Raw genomic sequence first — 27877 nt, 5'->3', positions numbered from 1 at the left:
GTGGTATTTATTGATTGAATAATGTATGTAATAGGACACACCTGGGCAACAAAACACACCTGTCAGTCATATGTTCCAATACTTTTGCTCACGTGACAAATGGGTGGGTTCGAACAAAAAGGTGATATTTTCTAATTTGTGCATCAGATCCTGATGTAAATACCTGGAAATAAAAGCTGAAACGTTGATCTCTGGTTTCACATTCATCGTTTGATGTCAAGCCCAAATGTTTTCAGTCTACAGCAAAAATAAAGGAATTGGCCTCACTGTTCCAATACTTTTGGAGGGCACTGTATGAGAACGTGTCTGTTTTTGGGTTGAAACAAAAGCCATATTATATAAAACTCAATGCAATAACCAAATAAAAAAAAATCTGAAATGTTAAGATAGAAGCAAGTAACAGTAAGGTCGGGATCCGTCATGGAGACTGGATAGGGATGTAACTTAGAAAGAAATGTTGTCGTTACCATAGAAACAAAGATGTGTGGACGTTGCTAAGGAAGTGTGTATTACCTAACGAATAAAGTCATGAACAAAAGACAAGCTAGCAACCAAGCAGCAATCCATTAAGCTTCAACCTTAAATGGACACAAAGCTTAACATTAGTCAGTTTACAACGTTAACAGAAACAGAAGCGTTAGCCAAACCAGCTACATAACGTTTAGAGTGCAAATGTAATTGCATAGCGCAAGACATGCACCAACGTCTAGTTAGCTAGTCCAGAGCTAGCTACAGTAGCCAGACACCCTTGCTTTGTTGGTCGAATTGAAAATGCGTTCTCAAAAACATCAAGCCAACACATCTGGCAGGTTTCTCGCCCCCACGGTAAGATGTGCTCATAATGTTACAATTAGCTATTCTTTCTAGTGGAGTTAACGTCTTTAGCTTGTCGCTTGGACTTGTCAATCAATGCATCATTTGTCATAAGGATGAGTCTCACTGGCTGTCTGGACTACAGAACATCAGCAAACATCAGCAAAAACAACAGGACTGTCAGAAAGAACATTCTTTGTGTGTACTTTTTGTAGGTTGCTTGGTGAATATGTGTACCATCTACTTTTCTAACACAGTCCTCTTACATTCCTCACAGGTCAACACCTATAAACTGCACCTTGCAGGAGTGAAGTCTATGATTCCGGATAGATATGCGAGGCCGGTGAGTACATGTTTGAAGTGTATGTTTGGATGTCAAATACAGTAGATTATACCGTATCAATCATAATCAATTCAAAAACATTTTTAATCCAGATGATCTGTTAACCTACATTTAACAGCTTAACATACGGTTGTCTAAAGACACCTCCAAAGAAATAAACATGGACGCCCTGAGAACAAGTCCATTAAAACAAGGTATTAAGTTTCGTCGAACAAAACAGTGACAACTTCAACAGCTTATCTTATACAAAATTGCACCATGTCCATCTCGCCCTTGTGTTTTCTTTTTTTCTCTAGAGAGTAAGTTTAATGCACATGGTAGACTTCACCACACACCTGTGGCCTTTGTCAATGAGGTTGGGGGTCCTGAGCGGACTCTCCTACCTCCTGCGGCTGCTGTGCCTGGTGAGATGACTGGGGAGCTGGGGACCAGAGTGAAGCCTCGGAGAGCTACCCACAGTGCTGGAGCTAGCTACTCCTATAGTGCATTACTTCTGAGCCATCCAGCAACTGATACTGCAGGTACCCTCATCTTGCAGTGTTATCACACTTTTCGCTTGCTCGAATGATGGGCTTAAAGAATGCGATTGGTTGCAGAATGTGTCGTTTTCGTTTACAGGTGATGTTGAGACACATCACAAAAGTTCTTCTCCTGGATTTCCCATCGCCTTTCATTCCCGTGACGACTGTGCTTCGAGTCCAGAGCGACTAGATTTGGACAGGTAGTTTTACCCATTACATTTTATCCTGTAATCATAAAAGGGCAATTTATCAATACTAGGGGATAAAAAGGGTTAAAAAGGTTAAACAAAATGGGTTTTTTTGGTGAGTTTGCTCACCAAAAGATGGCAGCAAAGTGCCTTACGATGGACTACCTAGTTCCACTGAACTGGGCAACATTGTTCCATTCAATTTCAGTACGAAAACATGCCAATGCATTACAAATACTAATCCGTTCATATTAATAATTTTTTTATGTTTAATTAGACGTGGTCTGGATAAGTGCCCTCTACTAGAGGGTATGGATAAGCTACAACTACTCAACTTGCAGCACAATTTCATCACTCGTGTTCAGAATCTGTCACATCTTCAGTGCCTGGTCTTCTTAGACCTCTATGACAACCGCATCTCTGAGATGACCGGTATCTCAGTCCTGAGCTCTCTTCGGGTTCTTATTCTTGGCAAAAACAGGTTTGTCATATTCACGCCCGGTTAATCAACAATACAAAATGTACTAGAAGGTTCAAAATGTCTTTGATGTACCGTTTGGTTTACTTCTAGAATGATGTTACTGCAAGGGCATCCTGCCTTTTTAAAAACTACTGTGTGATATCACTGCCACTGCGTAGCTAAACGCCAGAGCCTTTTGATAAATGTTTTCCTGTAGGTGCCCAATTTCAGTCCCCAACTATGCCTTTCTTTGTTTGTTTCACATCATATTACTTTCAAAGGTCACCTAGGAGAAGATTAAAATCACAAATCATAGGGCAAGATGCCATAGGAATATCATAGCACTGCTCTGGCTTTGTGTCAGGCTCTGTAAAACATGACATTTGTCTTTTTAGAATGGCTATCAGAGCCGTCTGTGGTACCTTTCATGCCTGGCATACCGCGGATTTAGGTTTCAGTTGGCATTTCCTAGGGGCGGTGACTCCTTGATAAAGAGCCATACAGACAGAGTTGGATAGGAGGACATGGGATCACAGTAAATCTCCCATTAGTGAAGAAAGACATGCAGCTACAGCTCCATGCCAATCACTTCCTCAGCGCCTGGCACCCCTTCAGCTGGCAGATCACATTCCAGCTGCCATAATAACATTCTGTAACAGGTTGAGGAAATACAATTGCTAAGTATGTGTGTTTGTGTGTTTTCCCCCCAGAATCCAGAGGATGTGCAGTCTGGAGAACCTGAACCAACTTGACGTGCTGGACCTACATGGCAATCAGGTATAGCATCAATACAGCGTTGGACAGCGCACGCCCACGTAAAGCTGAGCACCAAATGTGCCCAACTATGTTTTCCGTGTGCCCATACTGTGACTGTTTGGAGGCTGTGATATCTGACTGTGAGTGTCAGTGGGAGCCTTAGTGGCCTCCTCCGCTCTGCTGCTTACTTGCTGGGTACTCTGCTACGTCAGAGGCATCTACTCTATTAAAACCGGCAGGCTTAGACCGGCTTGGCGGCAGGGGAGTGACAAGCACATTAGCTTGTGTTGCAAGCTGGTTCCAGTCTCCTCAATTTTTTCTGTCCGCTCACTGTGCCAAGACTGAGATGGCCGATCCAGGGTCATTCTCCCCAAGCTGTCAGTGGCTTTCCTCGTCTGTCTCCCGACGACTTGTTTCTCTGGTGGGAACTGAGCTTTATCTAGACCAGCGATTCTCAACCTCTTGGCCGTTGGCCCTAGCTAGTTATCCAGGATTTGAGCAGTAACGTTAGCTAGCCAACAATATTTAGCTACATTATAATGTACCCAATTATCTTCCTGTTCTGGTTATTAAAAGTCAAGTTTCTAACCTCACCGGAAGTTGTAGACCTGGCCTGGCCGTGGTAGTTATGCAGGTTACCTCTCTTTACAATGTTTGCTTACAGTAGCGATGATGGACACTGTCGTCTTTGATTGTGCAAACACATTTTGCAGTGAAAGCAAACTATTCGGCTCCTGTGTTGTTAAACATGTGTGGTAAGCGCAAATTAAGGGAACTGATGTGTTTGAGCTATGCAAGTGGGCCGCAAAGTGGAACATTACATACTATACATTTGGATGTGGCACGAAGAGAGCTTGTCTTCGTAGACTTTCGGTAGGTGGAGGTGTTTGGAGGTGTAGTGGAGGTGGTTGAGTCACACAGATGAAGTGGGTTCTTTAGCAGTGAGTGATGACATGTCATTGTGTGTATTGTGGAGGCTTGCTGTAACGAGATCTTTCTCATAATTCTCCATTCAAATGGAAGAATATCGGAGCAGAAACGTTCCAAACCATGTTTACAGTTTAGTCCCACGTCCATGTCCAGCTCTTTTACCTGACTGTGTTCCCTACATTTTAAATGATTTCTTTAACAAGCACACTTACGCTATTTCTAATGTTTTTACAGTGTAACTTGATGAAGCGGAGACACAGCTAGCCTAACCTGAAAAGGGGGCAATACTATTTGTCAGTCTGCTCTGTTGCCAAATATTTGTCTCAGTCTGGCTGTTGCCATTGTCACATGACGTTAAAAGCATGAGAAGATAACAGTAATCAGTGGTAGTGAAGTGAAGACTGAGTGAAAAGCCATCCTCCTAAAATCTGCCAACAACTCTCCCACGCAGTGTCCCTCAGAGAGGGTTTAACCTGAACCCCAGCAAGACATCTCACTGAATCCACAGATCTGCTCTCTTCATGTTGCTGGTTCACAATCATTGCACAGTTGTTCTTTTGATCTACCCAGCAACCTTTTGTTGGAGAACATGGGCCTCTATCTTTCCCATCCTCCCCCTATCTTCTCTCTCCACCCCTCCCTTCTACATTCTCACTTCCCATTGCACAGCAGTGTCAAAGGCACCAGTGACCACAAACAGGATTTGGTTTTCTCTTACTCTGTCTGGTGCTCAGCCTCTTGCCTCCCCCAGTTACCCTGAGGGGACATTCATTTTGGGTCAGGATGTTGTCATATTTCCAGTTCATTGAAAATATTCAGAGGATATTCTCTGTGGGAGTGTGTCTAGGAGATTCAAGCCACATTGAACTGCCCTTGACTGAATCTTTGGGTCACTTTATAATATTTATTGTAAAAATAATTTATATCATGTTTTCCACTTTACATGTACATTTTGATTTCTTGATTGAAATATGCAAACGAATCCAACTCTTCTAGCATGCAGCTTGGTATTTTTGACACTGGGGTATAATATTACCCACTTTGATTGAGCAAAGGTGCTCACAACTGGATCCTGTCCCTGTAATTCAGTACAGACAATATACCTTTCTTAGAAGCCTGGGATCTCAATAAAGATGAATCTGATGACTTTCAAAGTGGAAAACACCCAAACATATCTTAGATGCCTGACCTGCCCCATTGGAAAGTACCTACGGTTATCTGTAATTTTAGCCGTTTAGATATTCTTAGATTTAATCAAGGTCTGACAAAAGATGGGTCATGGATGACGAGGGAAGATGTTACTGTGTTTGGCGAAAAAAAGATCACTGTAGACTGGACCTGTGGTCATACTTAGTTTCCTTAATGACGAGAAGATTATTTCGAAGGTAAAGTTTACCCAACCAGGCGAATGCTCCGTCTGTTCACCCAGGCACTTTTCCTATCATTGTCAGCAGTTTTCGTGGAGACAAATGGGGTGTTTCAGCTCTCCATTGGTGCTAATGTGGAACTATAACTTTGCAGAATTGTATGAGGCCACCAAAGTGAAGCCCCAGCTTCAGGCTTCAGTGGAACATGACCTCACTCTGTTTATCAGCCGTCATAACAGAAGGTGTGTTAATCTTCCCCTGACTGTCTCTCTGGTCACTGTCCAAAAACAACAGCCTTAAAAAGACGGTTTGGACCGACCTTAATGCACTGGAGCCATTGTCAGGATGTTACAACTAAGCTGCCACCTGCACACTCACTGGCAGCTGGACAAGATAGCCACAGACAGCTATGATGACAAAGCACTCTGATGCCGTTGGCTGGAAACTGAGGCGTGATGACACTGACAGACTTTGCAATACCACTCGCAATGTTTTTCAGTGTAAAGAACACTCTGTCTTCTGTGCACTGTCAAACTGAAATAAAGGCTCCCTTAACTAAACGAAACCAAGTGCTCAACCCCTGTCCTTGAACCAGTATGCTTCACTTCATCGAAAATCGACCCCATTAACATCTACTCATCCACAGCCTCAGTGAGCCTGGTTTAATGAATCTTTGCATCAGGCTCACCACATGAGTCTCTCTGAGGTCTCACATCTTGACCTTTTGACTTCAGTAGAGCTTCAGTATCGTAGGGGTCCCGGGAGACCAAAGGCTCCACTCTTTGTGCTGACTTCGATCTCTTTACAGAGGAGAGTGTAGCCACAACACCTCAGGTTCACACACGGACTGACAGCCACGGACATTCCCCCCCCAGGCCCTGGACTAGTTACATTCTTAAATGGGGCCCCCGCCCCCCCCCCCCCCCCCCTCCCGAGAAAAGAAGCCAGGCTCACATTTCACCATCCACTGAACCTCTTTTCATCCCTTACATAGAGGCTTTCTTCATCCACACCCTTGTTCAATCAGAGGACTCACTGTTTTCACGCTGAAATTATAATCATCTGAGGGGTCACACAGGAGTCACCGGCCTAGGGAGGGGTAAGAGTTGAGTGTTGGGACACCAGATGCTGACATGTGTTATAGTTCAGTTTTCAGTAACTATACTGTAATGAGGTCTTTTGGAGCGATGGAACTCATTATGGTGTTGTTTTAGTTGGTATGGCAAAGTCCTCGTTTTGGGGAAAGTCACTAGGACAGGTGTCCAGAGCTCTCCTGCGCCCAGACATGGCTGGGCAGCCAATATCCTGCTGACCCCATTCTCTGACTCATTAATGCAAAATCCAGACCTTCAAAAGGCTACACCATAGGCTAAAATACCCCCCTGTGGCCTTGTCGTGGCCATATATTTAGAGCTGATGTTTATAGTCCTGTTCCTGTGTGTGTCCTCCTCTTCTCCCCCAGATCTCCCGCATAGAGAACGTGTCCCACCTGAGTGAGCTGCGTGTGTTGAACCTGGCCAGCAACAACATCTCCAGGGTGGACAATCTGCGAGGCCTGGACTCTCTGACGGAGCTTAACCTGCGTCGCAACTGCATCTCTGCTGTGGTGAGTGTGTGTGTGTGGGTGTGTGAGGTTTGTGTTGTACTGGGACGATTGTGTCACTACATCTGCCGTGGTACGTGTGTGTGTGCTGTGTGTGTGTGTGTGAGAGGTTTGTGTTGTACTGGGACGATTGTGTCACTATATCTGCCGTGGTAAGTGTGTGTGTGCTGTGTGTGTGTGTGTGAGAGGTTTGTGTTGTACTGGGACGATTGTGTCACTATATCTGCCGTGGTAAGTGTGTGTGTTGTGTGTGTGTGTGTCTGAGGGGGCCCATGGGAGAATCCAGGCTGGACAGGAGCAGCTGGACTGGTTCTGATCCTCTGGGCTTTACTCTAACGGAGCGTGCAGATGTCACGGCTCAGGCCTGGACTAACTCAGACCTGGACTGAGATGGTAAACAGCTCTGCCGGCTCTGTAACCAGTGGGCTCTGAAGACGGCTCCCTCTGTGTGTGTCTGTGTGTTCTTCTCCGAGAGAGCCGTGTGTGTTCTGTGTTCGTATTTAGCTGTCACACGTACACACCAACAACCGTTGCTTTGTTACCGTATTCTAATGTTTGCTTTGGTATATCATTTAGCATTTTTTCGGTCTTGTGTTTCACTGCAAAACACATCAATTAAAGCCTCCGACATGTTCTTTCATCTTCTGTTGACACCAGTGGGAGAAAGGTAGCCCATTGTCCTACTTCCACACTTATTTGTTTATCACTCCGAGGTAGAGAAATGTGATATTTTACCCCCTTGAGTTAATGTTATAAATAGATGAACAAGTCTAAACTGGTTCTTCATTTGTATGCAAATCCCCCCCTCCCCGCACACCCCCCCATACATGCACACACACACAGCTTCCTTGCCAGAACTCTACTGCATAATTATTCCAAAGAAAATCTAACACCCCCCACCATCTCTCTGGTTACCACTTCAGACGCTTGGGATGTCTTCCACTGTTGATTATTGGATGTCATGTTTTATTGGTGGCATAGGAGTTGAAAATATGTCCTTTTTCAGAGACTCTTTTTTTCTCCAGTCTCTGTCATTAAAATGAATTTGCTGTCAAGTCCTTATTGCAGGCACAAACTAGACACAAGACAATTTCAGGTGTCTTTAAAAGGTTTGCGTTTTCATTCCAGGGGATGTAAAGTGGGTTTTTGGAAGGGACTTCCAAAGACAAATATAGTGATGTACAGTTTTAAAGCAAGTTCTAACACATGCTTAAACATTTGGCTCAATGACGTAGAATTACTCTATTTTAGATCTGTTCTAAGCCTTTCAGCTCCATATCTAGAAACGGTATTGCATTGTAGATAAAGACAGTGTCTTTTGTATGTTGCGTAACATGGTAAAGCCCCTGTCCTTACTCAAGGTCATTCTTCAAAGCAATAGCCGACACACACACACACACACGCACACACACACACACCCTTACACAAACACACGCTCACACACACTTACACCTGTGAATTGAAGAATGTTTTCTTCTCTTTGTGTAGTGTTGTTGCGTGCAACATTGAGAGAAGTGATGAGAGGAGCGTTGGCCAACTTATACTTGCATCAGGGTCATGTCTCAGCATGTATGTGTTTGTGTGGGTGTATTTGTGTGTGTGTATGTGTGTGTAAATAGTGTACACTCGAGCTACCAGCATGGCTGTGATGCCGCTGTGATGTAAAGGTGAACCCTAGGACACACACACACACAGACAGGGGGATGGAGGCAGTGACACAGACTAACTGATGGAGAAGGGAGCGACAGCTCTGAGGCTGTGGTTCCAGCAGTAAAACAATGAGAATGAGACTGAGAATGGCACAATGGTGGGCTTTTTTTTATGCGCCACATCAGCCCAGTGATGACATCATTGTCTGGAACACAGGGTGCTAAATTTAGACTCGGCTGTCGCTGGATACCAGGGTACAGGAACACCACAGAGAGGGTAGACAGGCTAGGAGAGGAGGAGACAGGCTAGGAGAGGGAGAACAGGCTAGGAGAGGGAGAACAGGCTAGGAGAGGAGGAGACAGGCTAGGAGAGGAGGAGACAGGCTAGGAGAGGAGGAGACAGGCTAGGAGAGGGAGAACAGGCTAGGAGAGGAGGAGACAGGCTAGGAGAGGGTGAACAGGCCATGAGAGGGTGAACAGGCTAGGAGAGGAGGAGACAGGCTAGGAGAGGGAGAACAGGCTAGGAGAGGGAGAACAGGCTAGGAGAGGGAGAACAGGCTAGGAGAGGAGGAGACAGGCTAGGAGAGGAGGAGACAGGCTATGAGAGGGTGAACAGGCTAGGAGAGGGTGAACAGGCTAGGAGAGGGAGAAACAGGCTAGGAGAGGTTGAACAGGCTAGGAGAGGGTGAACAGGCTAGGAGAGGAGGAGACAGGCTATGAGAGGGTGAACAGGCTAGGAGAGGGTAAACAGGCTAGGAGAGGGTGAACAGGCTAGGAGAGGGTGAAAAGGCTAAGAGAGGGTGAACAGGCCATGAGAGGGTGAACAGGCTATGAGAGGGTGAACAGGCTAGGAATCTTTAGCTCACTTCATAATGACGACAATGTTTTTCAATTTGACGCAATTACGTTCACACACCACCTACACCGAATAAGTATCTATAGCAGCAACACTGTAATAGCACAGCAGTGCTATTCTAGAAGTGGGAAGGGCAGCCGAGGTATTTGAACTGAATGAAATAAAAGTTGATCAGAATTTTCCCAATATTTCCCAATATGCATTTGTTGACGGTTGACACAGATTCCTCATTTGCCTGATGCATTTTTTTTACACACAGAAGCTCTCTCTCTCTCTTTCTCTCTCTCTCTCTCTCTCTCTCTCTCTCTCTCTCTCTCTCTCTCTCTCTCTCTCTCTCTCTCTCTCTCTCATTGCTCATTTGGGACTGGCCCAAAAGATACTGATATGGATAGCTAAACATGGGAGTGTCTGTATTAGCTAGTTCTCTGTGGGTTTGAGGTGTGCCGGAGACAGTGTAGTCTTGCTCGGTGAGTGAGGCGGGGAGGAGCTGGGAGCTGCAGTGTAGACTCACACTGTCGCAGCGCTTTCAGAGCCCTCCCGGGACTGTCCACTCCCCTTAACGCCCTCACACACACACACACACACACACACACACACACACACACACACACACCTAACCCTTGCATCCACCCCCCTCCACCCCCCCCTCCACACACACACACACACACACACACACACAGACAAGCTTAACCCGGCGTCTCCACTAGCATCCCTCTCAGGCGAGGCTGTGACATTGCCTCTGTGTGTGTGTGTGTCCTCGTCAGGATGCCAGCTGCTCCCCCTCTCGCTCAGCCCCAGAGCAACTCCATTGATCTGCCTTCTGATTCGCTCCAATGTTGAAAAACAGATTTCTCCCTGCTGGAGAAACGATCTTCTAGTTGAAATCCTCATCATCCCACGTTAGTTCTCCTCCTTTTGTATTTGCGGGGGTTGCTGCTGAGTCTCTCTGTCTCTGGGTGTGTGTGTGTGTGTCAGCAGCAGAGCTAGCAAGCTTCTGCTGCATGGGGATCTCTGCATTAGCGCAGCCCTCTCTCTCTCCCTCCCTACCTTCCCCTCTCCCCTCCTGCTGGCTCACCCCTCCCCTCCCTGTGCAGCCGCGGCAGTGTGTGTGTGTCTGTCTGTGTGCGTGTGTCTGTCTGTGTCTGTGTGCGCGCGCAGGGCGGATGAGGATGTGTGCCGGAGCTGGGAGGCTGCAAGGTGACTGAGGGATGGGAAGGTCTGCGTCCTAGCTGTTTCTCTACACTGTCCCTGCTCAAGCCCCCTCTTTCTCCCTCTCTGCCTCGGCATCGACTCCTCTCCTCTTCATCCCCCCCCCCCCCCCCCCCTCTTCTCTTTCTCTCTCCCTCTCTCTCTCTCTCTTTCTCTCCCCCCCCTCTCTCTCTCTCTCTCTCAGACAGAGGTGGATCAGCTGCCCTGCCTACAGCGCCTCTTTCTCAGCTGCAACAGCATCAGCAGGTAAGAGAGCGGCGTTGGCTGCTTAACCCCTTCCTCTCCACAGCACAGAACAGGACCTGGCAGGGTAGGACAGGACTGGTTAGAGCCCTGCCTCCCCCCCCCCCCCCCCCCGGCCTCCCCCAACCGGCCTCAGCCGCCCTTAGCTTCATTTCGGGCTTGGCCTGAGCTCCATTCTGCAGAGAACCTACCCTACCTTGCCTTCCGTATCCGAGCTCACGCACTCACACTATGGGGTGAAGGAGTGCTGAGCTAGGCAGTCCTCTGGCTCTGAGCGGCAGGTGAGCTGTACTGCAGGTTTGCCTCTCTCAGTTAGGCTGTCTGTGGTTGCCGCGACTGCTGTTGCCACAGGAACAGGACAGATGTCTCTGTATAATAGGGAGGTGAAGCAGGCTGGCCTACTCTTTCTCATACGCAAAAATTTTTTTTTTTATGCACTGCACCGGAGTATTATGGCAGCGTTGCTAAGCAAAGGTGTGTCACTGTGTAGAGGGTCTGTATTGTTGCTGGAGAGTTCTTTCTTCTCTCCTAATGTGCTGTGTGGTTTTGCCTCTGTGCCTCTGTAAAGCTAAGCTAAACAATCAAGTTAGCGCTGAGTTTTAAGTTCCCTGGTTGATGTTCCGTGACGTCCAGAGATTGAGTGTGATGCTGCTTGGCCACAGGCCTCCTGTTGTCTCTTCAAGGATGGATCTCTCATGGCAGGTCTTGCCAGCCCACTGTTTCAGCTTTAAATCATTCAATGTTTGACTTTCCCAAAGTCCCAACCTGTTATCTGGTATGCTAGCAAACGATAAAATACAGGTTTCTTGATACAGATTTTTCCTTCATATTTTGAAGAAATGAAAACAAGCTTTATGATGATGCAGTGATTGGTCTTAGTGGGGGTGCCAACATGGTTGCTATGGCTACGGTAGCAGTTTGATTTTTTTTATTGTTAAGTCAGACCAGCAGAATATAACACGTCCTAGGCTAATCATTCAGCCCAGCGATCATTATCGCAAATTAGCATGATAGAAAGTCCACAGTCTTCCTTGCTGTCTCAGACCACTAGAGATACAATGGCTTAATATCTGTGTCTACAGCCTCTTTAGCCATGGGCATGTTTTGTTAGTGGGGTGAGTGGGCTTTAGAAACTCCCCTTTCCCCTGCTCGCTCTCTTGCTCGCCTGCCTGTCTCCTTGCCGTGCATGCCTGCCAGACAGCCTGGTGGTCAGTTATTCCCTTTTTAATACTCTACTTGATTATGAGGTTAAATTCAGTCAAAAGTCAGGTCAAGACTTGTTGACCCAGTTGACTTGCATCTAAGTACTCAAGTTTGATAGCATTTAGTAACTATGTGATGATGTTCTCCGTTTTCTTTCTGTGGATGTTTGTGTGTGTGCGTGTGTGCATAGTTTTGACGACCTAGGCTGCCTGGGAGAGTCGTGCTCCCCTGTCTGAACTCACCCTGGATGGGAACCCCCGTAGCCCAGGAGACATGGTACAAGCAGGCTACCCTGCGCTGCCTTCTTCAACTCCGACAGCTGGACATGAAGCGCATCACCGTAAGACTGCCCTGCCTCTCTGTCGCTGTTGTAGGCACAGCCAAATATACTAGGTTAGAGAGGGGAGACACTAAATGTTTTTCCTACAGACCTCCGTTCCACAGATGACAGACATCCGACCTGATGTTGTTCAGGACTTTAGTGGCTCCTGGTAGTCAGGCAAAGATTTGACGCCCTATTGTAAACCGCCGCACGTCCATTCCTGAGTGCCCACGACAACACACAGCACTTGGAACATTTACGCCCACCTTTGAAATTCACATGCGGGCAAATCCTAATGGTCCGTGTCACATGATGTCATTGCGTTCCCCCCTCTCCGTTCACGGTGCGCTCCTTCTAAAAGCTCCCACGCTGGCTTCTCCCAGGTCTGAGCATGTAGCAGGAATCCCACCACACACCTTGCCCTCCAAACATATCCAGCACTGCATTCAAAAGCTTAGCTCCCTGTACTAGAGAGGAATTTCCCTTTCGGCGAGTAAAGTAGGGCAAGGTTGATGTGAGTAGTTCCATCTCCATGTGCTATGTGGGACTGGGCATGAACACCCTCATCGTATGACTAGTAGTGAGATATTCAGAGATGGACTGTAAGTCGGCCAGCTGTCGTTGGGGCTGGTCCGATCTGATTAATGAATGAAGAGAAAGTGTGTGTGTGTGTGTAGAGACTGCAGATGTGGAGGAGCTCCACCCAGGATTCCGGGCAGAAATCAATAGATCCTCCTGGGAGGTTTGTGTCAACAGTGGGAATGTGTCAACAGCATTAATAACTTGATATTCAGAGCTGCTCTTGCTAAGACTATAGTCAGCTAAATACAGTGAAAGAAAACAAAGCAAGAGAACAAACATTCAATTTGCTGGAAATGTTTATTTACCATATTATTTGGATTGTGGTATTTTGTATCTTGTTTATTATCTGAATTTGTATTTTACTTTACAGAAGTTGAATTGTGGAGGGAATGACAACAGTCAGTGAGTGTACTGGTTAGGGGAAAGCATTTGTTGCTGCCTGGCTTCACAGTCATGACTGACCCCCCCCTCCCTCCTCCACACCCCCTAGTGCTAGACTGCCAGCCTCAAATAATGTCTGCAACACCAGTGCATTCTGGGAACCCTGGCTTCTCTAAACAGCTGGGCTCTGCTAGATTGCAACTGGGAATCAGAATGATAATCCTGTGATACGGCATGAGAGATCTCTATCTCTCTCTCTCTCTCTCTCTCTCTCTCTCTCTCTCTCTCTCTCTCTCTCTCTCTCTCTCTCTCTCTCTCTCTCTCTCTCTCTCTCTCTCTCTCTCTCCTCTGTCCACTCTCTCTCCCTCTCTGCATCTCACTCCCTCTCTCTCTCTCCCCCTTTTGCTGATCCTCCGCAAAGAGGAGAGGAGGACTTGACGACATGACAGATATTATCAGAGGCTGGGTGGCAGCAAACTGAATAATTCAAAGGTGCTGAACAGAGGGGCCCCGCCCTGATTGGCCTGGCGCTTGTGCTCTGCAGGAGGAGGAGAGACGCATGGCGTTTGTGCTGGACCCGGAAGGAGGAGGAGAAGAAAAAGGAGAATTCCAAGCAGCTCTCTCAAAAGGTACAACACACTCACAGCATCTGTGCAAGCATCAATGCAGAGCTTTCGCTTCGGTTCTCTGGTTGCCGTGTTTGAGTCTCATTTACTCATAATTATCTTTCAGGATGCTTTGTTTTTGAGACAAGCAAACATCTCTTTCTTTACCCTTGGTGGGCCATCTGATATTATGTTACAAGTCATTGCTAATAGCTAGTATATTATCACATAGTCAAACAGTCATCTGGCACTGACAGGAACTCCCAGGTCGGTCATTAGAAATGACTGTTTAGAGATCTAGAATGTTTGACATTATTTGTAATTTTCCAGCCTGGGATATGTATTAGCCCTTTGCAGGACCATTCTAATGAGCCCATACAAATGGAAACATGTTTATTTGGATGATATAACTAATCTATTTGGCTCACTTAGTTTGTGTTAATTACATCCTTTACTTCCAAACAATATTCAACAGATGAGCCAAGTTCATTGTCCTTTACCAATAACCCGATTATTAAAAACCTAATATCATGCTGTCTTTTATTCAGTATTTCACTAAATACTTAGCTTGGCCATACGGCTGAAATACTAAACTTCAGACACATATAATGTTCCACCCTACTGACCCCTTGTCAATAGAGACTGTAACTGTTCCTGCTGTTTATGAAATCAGTTGCATCCCTGTGTAGCACTTTGCTGTGGTCTTTCACTGTTTCCACAAATCAAATCTGGCTGTATTTGTGGAGGGGTTATTAGACACGGGCCCACCCGCATGTTGATTTCACTACTTGAAATGCACTGTGGTGGTTCAGCTATTTAACATTTAGCCATTCATTCTTCTGCTCTGCATTAGACAATCAAAGCCTGTGTTGATCAATGAGGGTATTATAGTGTTGGTTTCCCCCAGCTAGATGAACAGTAGCTAGGACAACCATCCTCGCCTCCATACACACACTGGCTCGGATCTGGGTCCATGGTGTTCAAAACCTCCGAAATGTTTTTAGTCTTTATGAAGTTCAGTTTCAGGAAGAATAATGTAACAATGGCCTCATTTGTCAGGGTCAGTTGATCTATTCATATCAGCATCATTCAATTTTTCTCCCTGTGAGTTCCTCATACTTTGCAATTACTTCTTTTGTGTTTTTTTTTGTAAACCAACTGCAATTCAGGAACAACCCAATATCTCACATGGTTGAATACTAAGTGATGTAGAGATTATAATTCCGTTCCTAATCTAATTCTAGACAACCGCAAACCACATGTGTGTTCTGTGCGTGTGCGTGTTTGTCCAGTGCAGCAGTGGACTGGCTGGTGCCGGAGGTCTGCTGGGAGCTCATTGTCTCTGTGTAATGCAACCCCCTCCTTACTAATCCCTGTTGAGGAAATGATAAATGGAGCTCTCAATGAGAGCTGCTGTCACAGGCTGATCCTGCACCATGAACACCAGCTTCACCCCTCTCGTGTGCTGGGAGTGGCAACATTCCATACCTTCTCTGATCGAAACTGAACTCTGTTATAGAGAGGGAGAGAAATGAGAGAAGGATGTTGGGAGGAGGATGATCTGGGATGAAAGGAAACACATACAAAGAGAGAGAGAGGGGGGGGGGGGGGGGGAGAGGGGAGAGGGGAGAGAGAGAGAGAGAGAGAGAGAGAGAGGGGGGGGGGGGAGGGGAGAGAGAGAGAGAGAGAGAGAGAGAGAGAGGGGGGGGGGAGAGGGGAGAGAGAGAGAGAGAGAGGGGGAGGAGAGAGAGGGAGAGAGAAAGAGAGAGAGGGAGAGAGAGAGAGGGGGAGAAGAGAGAGAGAGAGAGAGAGAGAGAGAGAGAGAGAGAGAGGGGGAGAGAGAGAGAGAGAGAAAGAGAGAGAGTTGAGAGAGAGGGGGAGAAGAGAGAGAGTGGAGAGAAGGAGGGGAGAGAGAGGGAAGGGAGAGAGAGGGGGGTGAGAGAGGGGGAGACAGAGGGAGGAGTGAGAGAGAAAGAGAGAGAGTGAGAGAGAGAGAGGGGGAGAGAGAGAGAGTGGAGAGAAGGAGGGGAGAGAGACAGGGGAGAGAGACAGGGAAAGAGAGGGAGAGACAGAGGGGAGAGAGAGGGAGGGAGGGAGGGGAGGGAGGGAGGGAGGGAGGGGAGAGAGAGAGAGAGAGAGACCGAGGAAGTGAGCAGCATTCTTCTGTGCTGCAGGGTGGACATGGCCCTGCACTGCTGTAGTCAACAAGAAGTCCAAACAGCAACCTTTTGTTGTTGCCAATAAGACTTCCCAGTAAGCAAACACTTGTGAGTGTTTGTGACGTTACAGAGTCCTTGTGCATTTGTTTTTGTAGAGCCCTGCAAACACATTGACCGTGCAGTGTCTCCCTCACGAGGACTCAGGTCTCAGGACACATCAGACACAAGCAAGGCAGGTGGCTTCTCTTTGTCTGTGGTCCAGGAGAGGAGACAGCTAGTCAGTATCCTAAGATGTCCTCTGTGGGACTGCAGAGGAGCACTATCATCTGACTCCTACTCTGCTGCTCTGTCCTGTGTGTGTGTGTGTGTGTGCGTGTTGCGTGTGCGTGCGTCCAGGAGAAGAGGCGTCTGGCCATTCGTAATGCAGCGCAGCAGTGGGAGGGTCTACGGGCCTGTCTGGAGCTGCCGTCCCAGAACGGAGCCAAGGACGAGGTCAGCCCAGAGAACAGCCCCGCCCACAGCCCGGCCACAGACCAATGGCCTCGCACTGGAGCCCTCCCCAGATGAGCCCAGGTAAGAGGCACTATGCTATTGGGCCTCATTGCCCAAAAGGACAATGGGAAATGTAGTTGCTGACTGTGACTGAAGGGTTGTTTGTTGTGTGTTGTCAGGCGAGTGAGCCCAGTGTCAGCCCCGGATCGACCAACAGGGGGCAGCGAGGAACAGGCTGCGCTCCACCAGTCGCCCCAACCAGCCCACGAGATCCCAGGCAATTCACACTCCCCCCCCCCTCTTCCCCCCCCCCCCCCCCCCCCCTCATTGTCCCTTCCTCTTTCTCACCACGTTCGAGCTGTGCAGAGCTGTCCTGTTGGAGCACATTGTGGATCGAGTTTCAATCTCCCAGGCCTCATATCTGTCAGACAGATCAGGGCCGAGGTACTCTGTACTCTGTTATCAAAGGGCATACCTGACTGCTTCCACACATGTTCAACTGATGGGTTCTACAGGCCGTTGATCGTCCAAAGGCTTTGTGTCTGTGTGCGTAGTCTGCATCGCATGCCGATTAGAATGTCCGAGTGGACATCACAGTGACCATGTGTGTTTGCACATTTAAGTTGGTTAACAAGCAAAATACATTTACACAGACCAGACCTACTAGAGGGACTGTCTTGCCCAGGCAACTCCAAGAGTTATTGGGCAGCAGTCTGAGATGAAAGCGGGAGTCGTGTCCAGGGCTATGATTACCCGTTTCAATGAGCGCCCCCTGCTGCTTCCTGGTCCAGGATATGAAAATGTCCCGAAAGCCCAATCTGTCAGATGCCCGTTCCCTCACAGGGTCCCCCTTAAAACCTGGTGTGTCACAACAGAGACCATGGCCAGGAGGACTCAAGTGATTTACCATGCTCCTAGGACCTGACAGTGGATTGAACAGTGGATCCAATACAAAAAGACATGCGCTCTCCCATAACTCATTTGGGTCAATCCTGTTAAACCGGTGCCCTTTTGGACCCTGGTAACTTCTGAAAACAAAATTATTTATTTTTCATGTTTTTAACATTTAATCAGGAAAGAGATATGTTTAACTGTTGGAAAACATATTGGCCAAGCTCATGCACTTAAATCCTATAATTATGGGCATTTCGTTCAGACATGGACCATTACATTATTCCACCCTGTTAAGACATATGAATAACAATCACAAAGTTTAAAAAAATGTAAAGGCATAACAATATTTACCTTTTCTTGTCCATTATATGTCCCTTGTTGCAAATACATGACAAATATTGTATGCAACTTATTATGTTACTACATTTTCTAACAATATTTTCCACCCTGTTAGCTGTACACACCTAACAGGGTGGAACCTAAGAGGGGGGAATTTTGTTAACTATGTTAGCCCTAGCTCTGTGAGTGATCATGATCTAGCTAGCATGAGACCCTACATGTATACAGCCTTTTAATTCTTATATAAAACCATATTTGAAATTGTAAAATGTTATTTATTTTCTTAACAAAGTAGCCTAACAGGGTGGAAATTTAAGGTTGTGACGAACAGGTTGACATTATGAAACTTGGAAAAAAAGATGAATCTGAAAGTTCATACTAACTTCAGTTGGCCAAGTTGAATTCCTGACACAGGAAAATGATATAATTTCTTGAACTTTGTGTCATGGGAAGTGTAGGCTATTTTCTTAAGAGGGAAAAACTACAACCTAACAGGGTGGAACTTTTTTTGGGGGACACAAAGTAAATCCCCCCAAATAGGGTTAAAATTTTTTTTTTTTTAATAAAAAATATGTCTAAGTAGAAAGATTTTAACTTGGTCTACAACATAATGAGCAAATAATTTGAATATTTTATTATTTAATGACTGATATTTATTGTAAGAGTTGATCATTTGTGATGGGGACATGGCAAAACATGGCAAAATTAACATGTGTACAAAATACAAAAGTGGTTTAAAATACAAACTAATTGTCTTAAAGACACTTTTTGGTTATTTATATGATAAGGAAGACCTACACCTATAATTAAAGCCTTTTAGAATAAACATTTGTAACATTTTACAGCAATTATGAAGTAGGATTTTCCTGGGGACATTAAAAGGCACCGGTTAACAGGATTGACCCATTTACCTGTATATACCGTTTTGGGTGTATTATCTTATTATCTTACTGCATCTTATCTGAAGATGCAGTAAATATGCTGAAAATTAAGCGTTTTATCTTTGTGCGTGTGTGTGTTCTGAAAATGTTCTGAATTTCTTTTAGTTTTGCTTCCCATCCTGCTTCTCTGGTTGGTGACTGTAGTAGTAGAGAGGTGGTTGCCCTCCTCCCACTGGGAGTGGGGAGAGGCCAGGTGATAGATGAACGGACAGGTGATTGATGTCCCCACCCTGTACCATGACGTGGGGTATTAGAGGTGTCTGCCCCGGGTGTGAAGGCCCTATGAAGTTCAGCTCCTCACCAATGCCAGTGTGAAGGACCAGGACGTCTCACAAGGGCTGAATTGATAGTCCTGCTCCTGTGCACTACCGGTTCATCCTTAATCCTCAAGGAGAGAGAGACAAAGGGAGAGAGAGAGGGTGATTGAGAGGGTGTTCGGAGGCTTATGTATGTTCCCACATCCTGGGCAGTCCTGGGTCTGGGTTTTTTTTACCCCCACATCTGGCTCTGGGGGGGGGGGGCAGCAGGGGACCCCCTGGTCAGGAGGTTTACCCTGTGAGAGGAACTGCACTCTGCCCTCTGATCCTCCCCTCATCTCTAACCCTGCTGAGAGAGTACCCCTAACACAACCTCAGGCCTTCGCTCCACAGGCTTACGACCAATTGGGTCTGGTTCTGCTTGTCCTTGTTCTTTGGGGCTGACCTCCCATGATAGATGGATGCACAACATCAGCAGCGTGAGACTGGGGTTCATAGTCACACCACTGTTGTGTCAACACGATGTCCTCTGTGTATGGGAGGAACAACACCTGTTGGAAGGCTAGCCCCAAACCAAACACATGTTCTGGGTAACAGTTTGTTGGAGGGTTTGGTCTGGTCTGCTTCCCTGTGATGGGAATGAATAGGGAGGTCTGTCGTTTTAATTAAATCGATCTATTTTTGGAGTAATTGAAGAGTAACTTGGTGGAATGTGCCCTGTGAAAGTCATACACCTCATCATTTCCGAACCCTTGTCAGGGGAGAAGAGTACACTCAGGTAGAAACCTCCCTTCTGAAACGCAATTATCCTGAGTTTAGAATTGATGTATTAGTGCTCTGAGGCAGTCTGTTAAGACAGTGTCCTATTCAAGTTCTGGATTTCATTTGTTTTCAGAGTGGGGGTTTTCACTGTGGGCTGACTGGTAAAAGCACTTCATGCCTCAGGTGAGGGAAAGGAGATGATGCCTTCTCTGTTTGGAGTTAGTGGTGTGACTAAGTGAAGCATAAAGACAGGAGGGAATGTTGACAGTGTGTTCGGCATGGTGGATGCTGAACGTCTGTACTGGGCTAGCATGAGAGATGTCCTTCAGAATCTCAGGGGGGGGGGGGTTGGGGATGTGTGTGCACATTTGATTTATTTTGTGAGCAATGGAGGATTTACTTGATGTTGTTTATCGGGAGGATGAGGGAGGAGGCAGGAGACGAAAAGAGTTATGGCCTAGAAATCCAATATTGGGGCAGGGCACTATGTGGAGACAGCAATGCCCACAGTCTATATATAACATCCATTTAATCCAGAGCCATACTGGGGTGCCAAGCAGGTGGACTGGCGGAGGCATCAATCTTCAAGTTATCCTCACCAAGCAGATATGTGGAAGCCTTTGGAATGAGGCCATCATGAAGACACATTTCAAGAACCCACAAGACATAATTCAGTATGCCTAACACCAGCGTCATTCTAAAGAGCTTAACTCAAATGAAGGGGTTGAAAACTGGTTTTGATAGGTTTGATTTTTCCCACATCACAGCCTTGATAAATTTGTTGTTCATGTGGCAGGTATTGCAGCACGACATGTGCAGGCTCATATAATACACGCCAGGCTGTATATCCAGAAGATTAAGCTGTTTTCAGAGGTGACAGACATGGCTGGATCGGGTCCAGATCATTACATATTTGCAGGCAGAGCATTTTTCAACATGGTGGTCCTTGGAAACCCCCCCTCCCCCCTCTCTCTCTCTCTCTCTCTCTCTCTCTCTCTCTCTCTCTTTCTCTCTCTCTCTCTCTCTCTCTCTCTCTCTCTCTCTCTCTCTCTCTCTCTTTCTCCTATCTCTCTCTATCTCCCCCCTCTCTCTCTCTCCCCCTCTCCTCCCCCCCCTCTCTCTCTCTCTCTCTCTCCTCTCTCTCTCTCTCTCTCTCTCTCTCTCTCTCCCCCCCCCCCCCCTCTCTCTCTCTCTCTCTCTCTCGGGTTTTCTCTCCTTTGCCATGTTATCGTACCTGCATGGCTTTCAAGGATAAGGCAGGGGTCACAGGTTGTCTATTCTGACGTGTGATGAGGGGGAAACAATATATGACATGTGGTGGCCTGCTTCCAGATCTCAGAAAGAGCAAAACTCTTAACTAGAGTTAGCAACTCAGGTTCCTCCCTCCATCCCCTCCTTTCCTGTTGACTGTCTCTGATGCAGCATTGGCAGAGCCACCATCTTGAAGGTGTGGCGTGTCGTCCCTGGGGATTAGGCCTGTCTGTCAGTGACTGGCGCCTGCCTGTCTGGCCAGGACCTCCACTCGACCTTGGGCTCCCAGAGTGTGTGTGTGTGTGTGTGTGAGGAGACCCCGATGCCAGTCTCCAATCTCTGCCCCCCCACATGAACCCCTTACATCCTAAGATCAACTCTGACATTCCACTCTGGCCCCTCCCAGTGTCAGACGGTGAGCTGCGCTGAAAGGCGACACGGTCTGGTTGGGTTGAGTTCTTTACAAGCCTCGCGGAGGTCGTAGGCTGGATCAACACGTAGCAGCCGTACCAAGGCAGACCGATGCTTCACTCCTGATGGAGATGGACTCTTGTCAGTCACTCGTTTCCTGGAAGAGGTTGATACTGTATGTCGTCGTTATCCTGGGAACTGGGTTTATTGGCCTGGGTTATTTGGGTTAGGGTTAGGTTCTCCCTGTGCTTATTAAAAACTCTGGAGGGGAAATAGATTTGTATAACAGTCCAGACTTACAGCCACTAATGGCTGAACCCCGAGCAGACTGGGGCCGTTCACTGTCAGATGATGGTGTATGTGCACACACACACGTGTGCAGACGCACACACACTCCCAGTCCTGGTGGAACAGCCGAAGAGACCCAGAGGGTAAAGTGAATGAGTGTTTTCAGCTCATTCAGGAGAGGGCTTCCATTCACAAGGATGTACTGCAGAGAGTGAGACAGGGAGACAGAAAGGCTCTCAGGATAGTGAGAGACAGACCACCTCGAGGGGATAAGGTTTGGTATGTGGCCTTTAAGGTAGCATTAGTTTCATCCTTGTATAACTCACTCTTCTCTGTAACCATCCAAAAAGACTCTAGGGTTACCTACTTTGCGGTCCTTAGTCGAGGCACTCCCCTGGCTCCTTCTCTTCTCCTAACCCCCCCCCCCCCCCCCCCTCCTCCCTGCACAACCAGAGCCTGATTCTAAAGGGTGTGAAATATGAATACCCTGATTAGTTTGTTATGAACTTCCCCGGTCGGCGTGGAGTAGCAGTCGACCTGGAGCCACCTGATCCCCGGTATGCCCAGGCCCCCGGGGTGTCAGCCGAGCGGCCTGGCCCTGCCCGGGGTCTTCAGGAGGGGGGATCGTGTCTCCCTGTGACTGGCCCCCTCTCCCCACTCTCACGGCTCCCTTATCAGGGAAGGGCACTTCCACCCCTGATCAGGGAGAATAGAAAGCAATTAGGCCGGGCTGGAACATCAATGGGACATTCAGACTGGCCTTGCTGGTGATTAAACCGTTATCTGGTCTGCCTAATGTCCCACTTTTTTTCCCAATTGTGTGTAAACAAAGGTGGTTTCGTGTTTAGGGAGGTCAGATCATCCGTGAAGCTTGGTATAAATGCCGGCCAGGAGGGGGAGATAAGTTGGAATGGTTGGCATCACTTACCTTGATAACTGACAGTGTGTGTGTGTGTGTGTGTTCCAGGCTCCTGGAGGCCGGGGGCTCCAGCGTACAGAGCCTGTCTCTCTCCGACAGCCACCTGGCAGAGCTGGACGGTGACACGCTGCGCCTGTTTGGCCCCGGGGCTCTGGAGGCCCTGGAGAGAGGCTGGGGGGTCCAGACAGCTGGGGCCGTCACGGTCATAACCTTCCGCTACATCCACTTTGACGCCATCGTGCCAACACTGCCACGCATAAGAGTCAAGTTCCCCAATTTAGCGGTGAGACACAGAACACAACCAGTGAGATTTGTCCCTTTGGGACCGTTCATAAGGAGGAGTGACTGATGGTGTGCTCCTCCCTCTCCTTGCAGCATCTCGTCTTCCTAGAGAGCAACCTCAGCCGTCTGCCCCAGCTGGCAGCGCTGGCCCAGGTGAGGCGTCTGGACCAGCTGACCATCCACCCCGAGGGCAACCCCGTGGTCAGCCTAGCGCTGTGGCGCTCCTTCCTCATCTACCGCCTGCACCACTTCAACTTGCAGAGGGTCAACGGGCTGGAGGTATAGGGACCGGGGGGGGGGGGGGGATTTTCAAAAATGTTTTTGTTTTTTAACAAGCAAGAAAATGGTGTATTCTATTGTGTATATATTCACATTGAAATTCAGACATTGACTTGAGCCCCAAAGCTGTATGGCTTACTTAAATAGTGTTGCAAGTAACCTAGACCCATGTCAGAATGTCAAAATGCAAAAACACAAGAATTAAAATTTTGGGACAAGGGAGGTCAAGTTCAGTTTGTGATGGTGAATTGGGCACTCCGGGACGGTGCTGGGACAGTGACGAAAAAAGTTAGTTGCGAGCCGTCAGTCTGGGGTCCGGGGGGTCCGGCTGGACAAGGGGCCAGGGGCCAGTACTGAGCGCATACCGTAAGTTGCAGTTGATGTGTGATGCTTTGATTGGTTTTATTTTAATAACATATTTATTTGTGTGTCTGCTCCAGGTGACCATGAATGACGTCATCACTGCCGAACGTTTGTTTGGGACGTTAGGCCACATCGCTGCCACAGAGACCCCTCGCTGTCGTCTGCTTCTACTGCTGGAGGAGTCCAGGTGAGCGACACACACCTCTATAGACACACACAGAACATTGTGCCCGAGGCCTGTGTGTGTATTTGTTTGTGAAGGTGCCAGTGTAACTATATAAGTGTGCCTAAGTGTGTGTGTGATTTGTTTGTGTGCCTGAGGGTGTGTGTGTATGTGAGAGAAGCCGGGTATGCAGGAGCCAGGGGAGTTAGGGTGGATACCTGGCACAAACACACACACACTGTACACAATCCTCCCTGTAGCCAAAAGCTCTTCGCTAAAAATTGCTCATGGTCACTGAAGCACAACCAAGCAAAGTGAAACATGCAGTTGAAGCAGCTCAGAGACCACCTAGTTGCAGACTGGCTGCCCCCAGTGCTCTAACAGAACACTGAGTGAACAACGTTGACAACTGGCAAACACGCTGCCACTCAGCCCTGGTGTTCACTTCCTGTCCCCCCTGCGCCGCCCCTCAGCCCTGGCGTTCACTTCCTGTCCCCCTCCTGCGCCGCCCCTCAGCCCTGGCGTTCACTTCCTGTCCCCCTGCGGCGCCCCTCAGCCCTGGCGTTCACTCCTGCCTCCCTGCGCCGCCCCTCAGCCCTGGCGTTCACTTCCTGTCCTCCCTGCGCCGCCCCTCAGCCCCTGGCGTTCACTTCCTGTCCTCCCTGCGCCGCCCCTCAGCCCTGGCGTTCACTTCCTGTCCCCCCTGCGCCGCCCCTCAGCCCTGGCGTTCACTTCCTGTCCTCCCACTCGGCGATGAAGAACACACAACAGCTCTGAGGGGATGATTGTTTTCAGATCAGTAGTGAAATCACAGTGACTTCAGATAATTTTGTCCGATCCCTGTTTGTTTCAAGAAAATAGCTTTGCCCTCTCAGGAAGGGTTTGTTGCATATGAACGTGACCCCGTGTTGATTTTCGATATGGGTATGGACAGGTGCTGTATCGCAGGCTTCAGCATGAATCTGATGACTCAGCTCCATTCGTGCAGATTGTTCTGTAGTTGTTCACCCAGGTGGCTGGAATGCACTTAACATTTCTTTCTGTTTTTGAATAGGACATTTCGGATCAATGAAAACCCTAGTTTCTCCTTGAGCAGACTTCTCAAATGTATTGATGTCGTCCAGACTGAGTAGCCACCCCTTCCATGTTGATTTGATTCAGAAACATCTGTCAGTGTATGAAGCCTGTATCAACTCTTCCCCCTTCGTAAAAAAAAAAAAAAGTACTCTCTGACAAACTCCCACTGCAGCCACAGAAGTCAGGAGAACCTCCTGAGAGCTGGAGAATGTCGTTTTTGGATGTGATATTGTAGTTCTCTGAGGGAGGTTGAAGATCTAGTCCAGACATGTAGAACCCTGAGTTATGGATGGAACCGTCGTGTTTAGGTGTGGACACTTCCACAAGGGACCATGTAATCACATGGTCCTAACTTTGACTGTACACAGGACTGAAACCACCTCCGCATGAGTTCGGTTTAATTTACTTGCTCTCACTGATAGCAAGACAGGTCTGTTTGGTGGATACACACCCTAGTCAGTGGATTCATCTTGGGCATACTATTCCTATCTCTCTCTTTCTCTCTCTCTCTCACCACAAACAGGTATTTTAGCCTCCAGCCTCCCAAAATGCCTGTTTTAGAGTTCAGGCTGCAGCAGCAGCTACATGTTGGAGCAGTGCTGTAATCCAGGAGATTAATAATGAAAGACAAGATAGTAGCGTCTGATGTAAAAACATCCTTTAATAATGTTTCTCCTCTCCTGTACATCTGTATCAACCTTTCCCTCCTCCCAAGGATGAAGCTTAACACATGGGCTGTGTGGGGGTGGGGGTCCGAGGGCACTAACTAATCTGGTTTTTATCAAGATATTGTTCTTGTGACAGTTTTATCACTCCCAAGTCATTTCTGTAGGTGTTACTTTATGGGCTTCCTTGGAATCGTATTTAGTATCCAGTTTTGACAAATGTCTTAATGCAGCATGAGTCAGTGCAATTATCATGCCTCTGAGCTTGAAGTGTGGTACTTTGTTAAAAGTAATATTGATGCCTACATGAGCAATGGCACTGCTCTCGGCATGGTTATCAGATGTCTAGATGGTCTAGCTGAAACTGGTAATCCCCATGTGTTCACTCCACCACCCACAGTTCCACTTTCCCTCCGTCTTACTTACTATCTCTGCATCCTTCCCCATTTCTCCCTCTCCCCAACCCTTGGCCTGCCTCTCTCTCTCTCTCCCTCCTCTCTCTCTCTCTCTCACTCTCTCTCTCTCTCTCTCTCTCCTCTCTCTCTCTCTCTCTCTCTCTCTCTCTCTCTCTCTTTCCATCTCCCTCTCAACCCCCTCCGTAGGAAGCGTCAGCTGCAGTTCCTGCTGGACGGCCGTGGGCGCCGGGCGGGCCTCAGCCCTGAGGAGCTGAGAGAGAACGGCAGGCTTCTGGGGGAGGGCCTGAGCAGAGCGCTCTTCAACTACCCCAGCCGAGATTGCAGCGCAGAGAGTCCCGAGGTCAGTCCAGACACACACACACACACTAGTACACACAGCAGTAGTATAAAGTAACGGGTTTACCGTGTGTGACGTGGTGGAGGAGATGTAACCACCCGCTGCCCTCCCCTCTCCTCAGGAGGGCGGTGTGGAGTCATCGGAGCGCAGCGCTGTGGCGGAGCAGTACCTGCGTGAGCTGGTCCAGAGGGCCTCTGACACCAACCTGAAGGGCGAGGCCCTCCACAAGCTGTGGCCCTCAATGTTCACAGACATGGTGAGGGACTGCGTGCTGGAGATGAAGGACCAGCCAGCCTTCCGCCAGGCCTCCCTCGCTAGGCTCTCCCAGAGCAAGTGTAGGGGAGGGTGGGATTAGGGCGCCCAGGAAGACAGGCCTCTTCCATGCAGACCCACAGCTGTCCCGCATACAGATCCATCTGGAGCACTTAACTCTAGCGCAGTCTCACTCTCCCCCTCCGTTGTACTACGTCTAACCTCTCGTTAACCCCTCTAACTTCAATATTCCCCGATCAAGTCTTTAGAAATGTCTTGAAGGTTTTTTCCGAAACTGAACTTCTGTCTTCTGAGATGGACTTCTGGAGATGGACTTGTCGTTGAGGCCCCTCGTGACAGAAACCTCACGGTTGAATGTACATGTTCACAGAAGTGACTACTATATCAATGTCTGTTCTTAGTTTGTTCCCATGTAAACTGTCTTGCAGTTCAGAATGGTCCCGACCGGCTGAAAGACTTTGTGACTGGCCATTGTGTGTGTGTGTGTGTGCGCGCGCAATCGCCACCCTTAAGGAACACTCTCTGCACTTTAAGATGACTTCTGTTAGCTTTCAAAACGAAAGACTCTCCTCACCATCATCTCCAGCAGAAGGTGACTGTAACTGGTCTCTCATTGAGACTAGAATGTTTGTTTTGGTCTTACGTTATCCTCTCCCATGTCACTCTCTGTCACACTCTCTTGCCTGGGCGGGCGTGGTGCGAAGCTGGCGTGACACGAAGGGCACAAATGACACGTTTTCTTTGAGGACCGTTTATTTTCTGTAACGTCCTTAGTATTAAAATATTCCCTAACGCTAATGTTTTCTATATATGATTTGGCTGTTTATTGACTCTGCAGGGGGAAAAGAGCAATTATCTCGACACAGCAAAGGAAGAGGCTCCCAGAGGTGTCTTTCATCTTTTGGTTTGTTTTTCTCATAAAAAAATAAGCATCAATACACAACATCTATGTTAAGTCTTCTGGTGCTCCCAGGGAAGGATGCTATCTTATCTAACACTTATCCAGGCTGACAGTCCAACCGGAGGCGCAGTTATATTTGGGTCCACCTCTCGAGTACACTGTAGCACCTCCAGTTTAACCCCTCTTGCTACCTCTCGACTCCTTTGATTATCTTTGACATTATCTTTTGATGTTCCCTCCCAGCTCTGCACAACATCACAGGTGATCTGGAGCTGAGCTTATGCTATGAGACAGGAGCTCTCCCCTCTGCATGTTGTGCCATGCTCAGGAAGGTCCAGGGCTTGCTCAGGGTCCTGTGGGCTGGAATGTCCCTGTAG

The 27877-nt window shown here is 47.8% G+C and overlaps 1 protein-coding gene across 1 annotated transcript; it reads left to right on the top strand.

The window, feature by feature from the left end:
* The first annotated feature begins 539 nt into the window (after positions 1-539).
* Positions 540-27877, top strand: LOC124482008 (leucine-rich repeat-containing protein 49). Its single transcript, XM_047042330.1, is given in 24 exon segments — positions 540-825; positions 1091-1156; positions 1275-1350; positions 1453-1677; positions 1775-1877; positions 2143-2346; positions 3036-3102; positions 6841-6984; positions 10880-10941; positions 12332-12368; positions 12370-12396; positions 12398-12481; positions 13971-13997; positions 13999-14055; positions 16587-16718; positions 16720-16763; positions 16862-16943; positions 22369-22382; positions 22793-23027; positions 23120-23305; positions 23746-23855; positions 26176-26329; positions 26448-26661; positions 27744-27877. Coding segments are annotated over 24 exon segments (2538 nt in total). The 5' UTR covers positions 540-771.

This window comes from Hypomesus transpacificus, chromosome 19 (assembly GCF_021917145.1).
Source record: "Hypomesus transpacificus isolate Combined female chromosome 19, fHypTra1, whole genome shotgun sequence".
Lineage (NCBI taxonomy): Eukaryota > Metazoa > Chordata > Actinopteri > Osmeriformes > Osmeridae > Hypomesus > Hypomesus transpacificus.
Note: the sequence above shows the minus strand (reverse complement) of the source record. Positions and strands in the feature narration are given on the sequence as shown.